The sequence below is a fragment of the Miscanthus floridulus genome, chromosome 2, assembly GCF_019320115.1.
Source record: "Miscanthus floridulus cultivar M001 chromosome 2, ASM1932011v1, whole genome shotgun sequence".
Lineage (NCBI taxonomy): Eukaryota > Viridiplantae > Streptophyta > Magnoliopsida > Poales > Poaceae > Miscanthus > Miscanthus floridulus.
The window spans coordinates 119,204,728-119,212,709 of record NC_089581.1 but is presented as its reverse complement, the minus strand read 5'-3'; the positions used below and the strand labels follow the sequence as shown (position 1 = coordinate 119,212,709).

Below are 7,982 nucleotides of genomic sequence, written 5' to 3'. Positions count from 1 at the left end.
CCGGCTGCCATCATCCCGTTATTACACGCACGCGTCACGCCAAAAGGAAAATTCCGAAACTCTCCTCGGTTCAGATACTCTCAACGGAGTCCCCTATCAATTATCATCAGTATCACTGATAAGAAAATGTTCACACAGATCCTTGAAATGATTGAAACTCTCAAAAACAGGCTGAGAAGGACTAGACGGTAAATTCGCACCCCAAATGTAACAGACGACCCTGAACTGCATTGGGATTGAGGACCGGGAGAGCCAGGAACATATGCCGTGCTGGCTCCGAGCCTCCGACTGCCGCAGGAGCGGCGGCGCCCAGCCCTGGACACACGGCGTGGACCTACGCTTGGACGGCGACGGCGTCCGTGAACCGGAGGCTGCGGCCGGCGGCTTCCGCCCAGGCCACGCCGCGGCGCACCGTGCTGCCGTCCGCGGCGCCGCGCAACGCCCGCCGCGTGCTCGTCGTCTTCGCCGCCGCCGTAGACGACACGGAGCGCCCGGCGTCCTCGGCGGCGTGGTGCGTCTCGAAGTCGAGCGGCGGCCCGTCGGCGTCGTCCCCGCAGTACGTGGCGCCGGCGGCGCTCGGCCCCAGCAGGAGCCTGCTGTCCGCGGCGCCGCGGCTGTTGTGCCATATCCCCAGGCAGTAGGACGCGGAGCAGAGCGCCGCGGCGAGGAGGAAGACCAGGAGGTCCACGCGCGTGATGAGGGTGCCGCCGCAGCACCTCCTGTTGCCGGTGCCGCCACCGCGCGCTCTCGGCGACGATCCGTCGTTCGCCATGGCCTGGAGCGTGGAGGGGGAGGAGGACACGAGGCGGAGGAAACGGGAGAGAACTCATCGACTTTACATGGATGTGTAGGCTGCAACGAAGCTGGAGGAAGCTGGAAGTTGGGGTCGATAGTCTCCATGGTTGCTCAGGACTGATGAAAAGCAGCAGTCTTTTACAGTTATTTTTGCATCATAAGTATATTGATCATACTCCAAATTTTACTTACGGTATGTAGTAGTAGCAGTATCTTATGGATGATGATGAAATGCTGGGTTCTCCATCGTCCTCGCGAAGATCCGCCAAACTATTGTAGTATAATAATACTCCTATTCGTGAAAGTGTGGGAATGATTGATTTGTATTCCATACGTGTACAAGAGTACATATAGGGCAATCGGGGTGGCATGCAAGCCTACCGCACAGGCGCGTGATTACATCCACAATTAAGGGACCTACTATATATACAATATGCTAACACCCCCCGGCAGTCTGATCAGGAGCATGGCGGACGTTCAGGCTGGATCGAAACTCCTGAAACAACGAGGTAGGAAGGCCCTTGGTGAAGACATCAGCGTACTGTGATGTCGTCGGAACATGAAGTACCCGAATGTGATCGAGGGTGACCTTCTCCCTGACAAAGTGAAGATCAATCTCAACATGATTTGTCCGCTGATGCTGCACCGGATTGCTAGAGAGGTAAACAGCACTGATGTTATCACAATAGACCAGGGTGGCACGGCGAGGCGGGTGGCGAAGCTCGGTAAGCAGCTGGCGGAGCCAAGTAGCTTCAGCAACACCATTTGCCACAGCACGATACTCGGCCTCTGCACTGGACCGAGAGACTGTTTGGCACACTCGGCGATGTGTGCAGCAGGCAAGCGTACAGCACGTGCACAGCCCGTACAGCACGCAGCACACCCGGCGATGTGTGCAGCTCCAAGCACGTACAGGATGTACAGCCGCGTAAAGCACGTACAGCACGTTGACGATGTACAGCCATGTACAGCACGTACAGCACATTGACAACGACGGTGGCGGGCGGGAGACGTACAGCACGTACAATAGAAGATCAGGAGCGGAGGCAGGATCGGATCGGCGGTCACACCCGGTGACGAGGGAAGCTACGGGGCGGGCGATCGGATCGGCAGCGCGGGCGATGAGACCGGCGACACACCTGGCGACATGTAGTCAGCGACGGGGGTGGCGATCGGATCGGCGGCGGCGCTGGTTTGGGTTGCGGAAGGGTAGCGGATCGGAACCGCGATTGATACCATGAAAGTGTGGGAATGATTGATTTGTATTCCATACGTGTACAAGAGTACATATAGGGCAGCCGGGGTGGCATGCAAGCCTACCGCACAGGCGCGTGATTACATCCACACTTAAGGGACCTACTATATATACAATATGCTAACAATTCGGTTCTTTGAATGAATGAAAGAAGTGACCAGAACGAGATCGTGTCCTCCTCACACAAACAATCCAGTTTTACCACTTCATTGGTCGCTCCTAGGGATGAAAACGGATCGGATACGGACGGATATCACCGATATTACATTTGTTTTCATATTTCTATCCAGATTCGGATTCGAATACGGATAGTGTCAACTATGTCGGATAGGATACGATTAGATATCGACATCATAAATATGCGATTTGAGTATTTAGATACGGATACGGTATCGGATGTTGGATATCCGGACTCGGATACAGACAGATCTCAACCCCTCTAAACAAATTCGATTTCGAATATGGTCGGAAAATATCCGTACCGTTTTCATCCTAGTCGCTCCCGACGAGCACGAGTTGGTTGGGAGTTCGCGATTGGATGTGCGGAGCCGGTCCACTTTGGCGCCCGCTGCGCGTTGACTAATTGACTCGACCAGGAGGAACACCGCACGCAACGCAAGGGCCCGATTACACTTGAGCCCATAGACGGCACATGTGTGGCTCGGCCTGTGACGTGGCTTATACAAAGGCCCATGCGAATTATATGTAGCCCAGCCCACCAACTCGGGGTCGAAAACACTCAACAGCGTTCGTTGGTTGGGTTGGGCCTAAGTCCAGACAAACTTTCATTTGGAGAGTAATTAACAACAAAATTCTGTCCATGAACATTGAACAACATTTTGCCAACCTACTGGAAAACCATAGTGGCGCCGCTTATTTTAAAGGCGATCCTTGAGCTTGACCTCATCAGAATTGTTAGGATACCAACACGTACATGTTGTCCGGACAGGAAAACAGATGGAGTCAGAAAATCCTATTTTGGCGTATTGTTTGCCTGCAACCATGTCTGAGGTTAGGGGTGGGGCACTTTGAACACGAGAACTGAAAACCGATCTCAACTGAACCTGAATTATTATCGGTCTATTTGATTAGATTTTGGGTTTTGCCTTCGGTCTCGATTTTTTTTCCAATTCGCGGTACATGGGTTAGGGTTCGGGCTTTGGTCTCTAAAAAACCTGAATAGACCTTTAAAAATCGTGGGTGATCATATATGATGTGTTCATGCTTGTATTTATCCCTCTTAATTTACAATATAAACTTTCAAACTACACCAAAATTATTATCCTTACAGATGTTTGGTGAGGTCAAAGAAGAAAAGATTTGGAAACAAATGGCTAAAGAACTCATTTATATGCTTGATGAGTATGAGATAAAAAAAAATGCAAAGAGTTATTTGGTCAATTAAGCGGACCGGATAGTCTGAACCGAATTATTTCAGTTTTCAGGTTTGGTTCCTATTATTTCTCTCTCTCTCTCTCCCTTCATAGGAAAGAGAACGTATGAATAAAGAACACCTAAGTTTGGGGAGGACATGACTAAATCCATTAAGAAAGGTTTATGTGTATAAATCAAAGCTGAGAGGTATTCTTACGAGAATCTGTATTCATCTTACTTTGATGCAATCAATAGTATCCCTGGCTGGCGAGTTTCTGATTCTGTCAAGTATAACCGGGAAGGTAGTAAATCAACAATGGAGCTTGTTAATCAATATCTTGCAAATTTGGGTGAGGGTAGTTCTAAGAAGCAGCTAGAGTACGTCTGTTTCCTTTATACTTTACTAACGACTCTACAATTCCATTTATGATTAGGAGCAACTAGAGCGCAAAATCTATGAACACTTTTTAGTGGCTCCAATAAATTAAACTTGTCTCACTTGAGCACAAATTGTCTCACTTGACATAAATCTTGATTATATTATAAGGTTTCGAGAAACTATAGGCCGATTTTTAGTTTGACTATTTCTGAAAAAGAACTTGTTGGTTTGACTTTTAATGGCCTTTGCTCTTATGTCAAAGATAAGCTAGAGCATATGAGTTTCCCCGTATCAATCAACTGTTGCAAAAGGCTTTGGCCATTGAAAGTTGAGTTAAAGATGTTAGAGTCTCATAATCACACCATCCTAACATACACAATATTGACTACGATTCTAATAGCTCGGACGAAATATAGTCTCAAGTCAAACCACATACGTGTGCTCTTCTCTTAAGTTGGTGCACAAAAATCGGCAAGAAGAGATTAAGTTTACTTTTAATATATCCAAATGATAGGTTTTTTGATGAATTATTTAAGAGTGGACATATTAAAGCATCACATACTTTATGGTCATTTAAGGCGTTGAAATGACGAGTATCTTGTAAGGCCCTCCACAATGTATGGCTTGAGTGCTGCCTAAAGAAGAGAGAGAAGAATCTGGCACCGCTCTCTCCGTTGCAGCGAGCGAAGCCAACTCTCAGCGACGTCAAGAAAACTGGGAGCGGAGAACGTACTTGCGTCGCTGCTTGAAACATAAAAAACTATTTTTTCTGGCTCACCGCGTCATCCAAGCCGGTATAAATGTTGCTGTGACTGTACAGACGGAGGGAAAAGTTGCATTACTTTATTCACGTGGGTACCAGTACAGCTAGAGAGGACCGTTGCCATGTTTTCGCACACACTGCAGGGCAGGAAGAGTGGTGCCCGAATTCACCTTGTGTCAGATAGGAACAGTAGTAGGCAGCACCCACATTGTGGACGGCCTAAATGGTATTGACGATTCTAACTTTTTTCGTTAGGTTTTTTTTATTCAAGGCATTACAATTCTCCGAGTTTGGAGAAACGTCGTTACAATTCACCTATTCGGAGATCTGTCATTATAATTTTATCCCTCACCCATTCATGCCATTTTCTACGTCTACCACGTATAAAGGCCCACTGTCAGGGCGTATGCGTACAGCGACTCCTCCGTCAGACCAAACCCACCCGTGGACGCTCGCCTCGCCACGGTCGCGCGCAGGCCGCGCGCCACCGCTCCACCTCCGGCCCCCACGAGAGAGGTGTGCGTCCTCTCCATCGACAGCGGCACGCCCGCGACCGACGGGCTCCTGGCCGGCGCCGCGCTGGTGCATCTAGAGGCCGCACTGCAGCGGCGCGTCGGCAGCCCCGTGGCTCGGCTCGCCAACTTGGCATCCGTCCGATGTCCCCAACCGGCTTCCCTTGCGCCGGCTGCGTGGCGGGTCTGTTGGAGCGCGGGCGGGCTGCACAGGCGTGGATCCGGGGGGGGGGGGGGGGGGGGGGGGTTGACGTGGACGTCCCGGGGGCAGGGGCCGCACGCGAACACCGAGATCGAGGTCAGGTTGATGGGCTCTGGCGTCGTCTTCATCAAGGTCCGTGTGTGCCGCTATTCTCGTTCGTCCTCGTCCCTTCTTCCTCCGGTGTAGAGTGCTCGTTCAGACGTTCAGTGAATGCAGTACTGATGAGATGACAACGAATTGTTATAGAGTAGTGTTGCATCATGCAAATTACAGATTGTTGAGATGCCATCGAATGTTGCTTGTGTCCCGAACGCGTGCGACTCCTACAGCATGTTCATCTCGCTCGCGCGTGTCCCGAATGTGTGCGTGGCCCTGGGCCTCCCGTGTCCGAGCTCAGAGATGACCTCTGGCGCGGCAGGTCACCGCGGGCGAGCGCCGCCTGCTTCGCGAGCGCGCAGGCCACTGCGGGCGAGCACTCCCGCTCCGCCTCTCGCGCCGGCCGCGGCGACAAGCGCTCCTCGGCCGTGGGCGGACTCGTTCTAACGGAGGAGTAAGGGACTTAACGTCTATACACGTTCTGGTAGGCATACGTGTCTGTAAGTGGGCCCATGTACGTGGGGAACGTAGAAAATGGCATGGATAGATCAGAAATAGAATTGTAATGGTAGTTTTTCAAATAGGTGAATTGTAACGGCGTATGTTCAAACTTCAAACATTATAATGGTATGAATCCAAATAACCCTTTTCGTTAATAGGCGGGCGGCGGCTATCAACGAGGGACAATTGAATCTATGTGAAATGCAGGCTGCCAAGACTACTTTCCCTGTCAACACAATTGATCTTCAGCATGCTAAAGTATTAATTCGGCGAGACGGTGAGGAAGTAGTAGAAGACAAAAGGTGCAAGAGAGAGGGTCTAATCGTTCGCTATAGCCGGTAAGCTATGGCGGGAGGAGATAGGAAGCTTAATAGATAGATAGGGAATATGGAAGGAAGAGAGGGTGGATAGAGAGAAATGTTGACACGTGGATTTCACATGTGTGGTCCATGTCAACACACAGTCGACATGTCATGTCAGAACACATGACGGGTCAGAGCCGGACCAATGTTGGCGCCTGTGACAAATACAATGACCTAGAAAACACCTACGTGTTCAGAGATCTTATATCAAAATTTAGGAGCACTCTCAAAATACATCGCCGTATGAGTTTAGAGAGTATTAAAATTGAAGAGTTGGAGACCCGAATAACACACCATAGTGCATGTTAGATATCGTTCGTGAATTTTACTTAGACATTTTCCGCTTGTAATCACTTCATCGTGCCTACAAACTTTTCCCCCTTGTAGTTTATTTGACCAATTTTGCAGCATGCGCTGTCTAGGCGGAACAAGTTGATAACACATGAGCTCGCAGGAAAATAAAAAGGTAATTCCACTTACCTGACGTACGGGTGGATGGACGCTTCGTCCAAATGCGCGCGCCCTTCCTCTTCACTCTTTGTGCGCCACGAATCCAGCTTCTGCGTCGCTGCCCCCCCCCCCCCCCCCCCCCCCCCTCTACGTCATCGTCGCTGCCGCCGTGCCCACACCCACACTATGCGCCACCACTGCAGCGTCCATCTGCCCTCTGCGTCGTCACCACCGCTCGTGCCACCCCCATCCCGCCCTCTGTGTGCCGCCGACGAGCTCTACACCAGTGACCTCCACGCGCCGACGAGCCTCCATTCACAGAGCTGCAAGGAGATGTTGCGCTGAAAGTGCATGTTACAAACATATGTTTAAGTGTTTCAGGCGTTTCAGAGGTATGTTGCAAGTGTATTATATCGGTGTTGCAAAAGTATATCGGGATGTTGCATTTGTTGCAATGGCTATACACGTATGTTTTAAGTGTATGTTCCAAATATTTTATCTGTTTTAGACGTATGTTGTAAGTGTTTATCTATTACAAAAGCAGACCTGGATGTTCCATATGTGTACAAGATATCGGGGGCTCGATAGGGATGGGACGCGACAGAGATGGGCATGGAGGGGAACGGCGGCGCGGCGAGAGGAGGGGCGCGGCGGGGGATGGCGGCGCGGCGGGAATGGGCCGCCGTGAGTAATGCGTTTCATCATGCGAGTGGAATAACAGGCCGAGAGCTACGTCCGGACACGTCCTGATGACGGAAAGTCCGGACGCTAGCTGTCCCGAAAATAAAATGACACGTCACTGTACAAGATACTACCGAACATCTTGCCCGATGTGATGACTGAACGAAGATCTAGAACTCAACTTTCGTTGACGAGGTCACTGGTTTGTCCTCGCCTGCAGTGCCTTTCTTATAAATTGAAGTGCTCGACCACAAAATTGCAGCGCTGCCGCCCGATTGCTTTCGTCACACGCACCACACCAAAGGAGTTTTTCACACAAGTGCTTGCAAGTTGCAACCATACATCCCCTAGTATATATAGTCTTGAGGACTAAGCGGCAGTCATGCATTGCGATTGTGGTCAGAGCGACAGAGTCTCACAGCACAGGCACGAACTCACCAAGGCTCCGACGTCGAGACGGCGCGCACCGGAGGCCGGGAGGACGCGTAACGCGGGCTCACCTCCTGGCGCCGGCGGCGGCCTACGCACCGGGGCCCAAGCAAGTTCCCCGCTCACGCCACGGCCCCGTTTAATGCCCGCCGCGCTCTGGTCGTCGTCGACGTTGCGGCCGCG

At 50.9% G+C, this 7,982-nt stretch overlaps 1 protein-coding gene across 1 annotated transcript; it reads right to left on the bottom strand.

The window, feature by feature from the left end:
• Positions 1 to 207: 207 nt before the first annotated feature.
• Positions 208 to 1,092, bottom strand: LOC136539484 (uncharacterized). Its single transcript, XM_066531448.1, has one exon. The coding sequence runs from the start codon at positions 770 to 772 to the stop codon at positions 335 to 337; it is 438 nt and encodes a 145-aa protein (XP_066387545.1). The 5' UTR covers positions 773 to 1,092; the 3' UTR covers positions 208 to 334.
• Positions 1,093 to 7,982: the final 6,890 nt, after the last annotated feature.

Bases quoted from the DNA above. Each gene is read 5' to 3' on its own strand.
- LOC136539484 (XM_066531448.1), bottom strand. From the start codon at position 772: ATGGCGAACGACGGATCGTCGCCGAGAGCGCGCGGTGGCGGCACCGGC.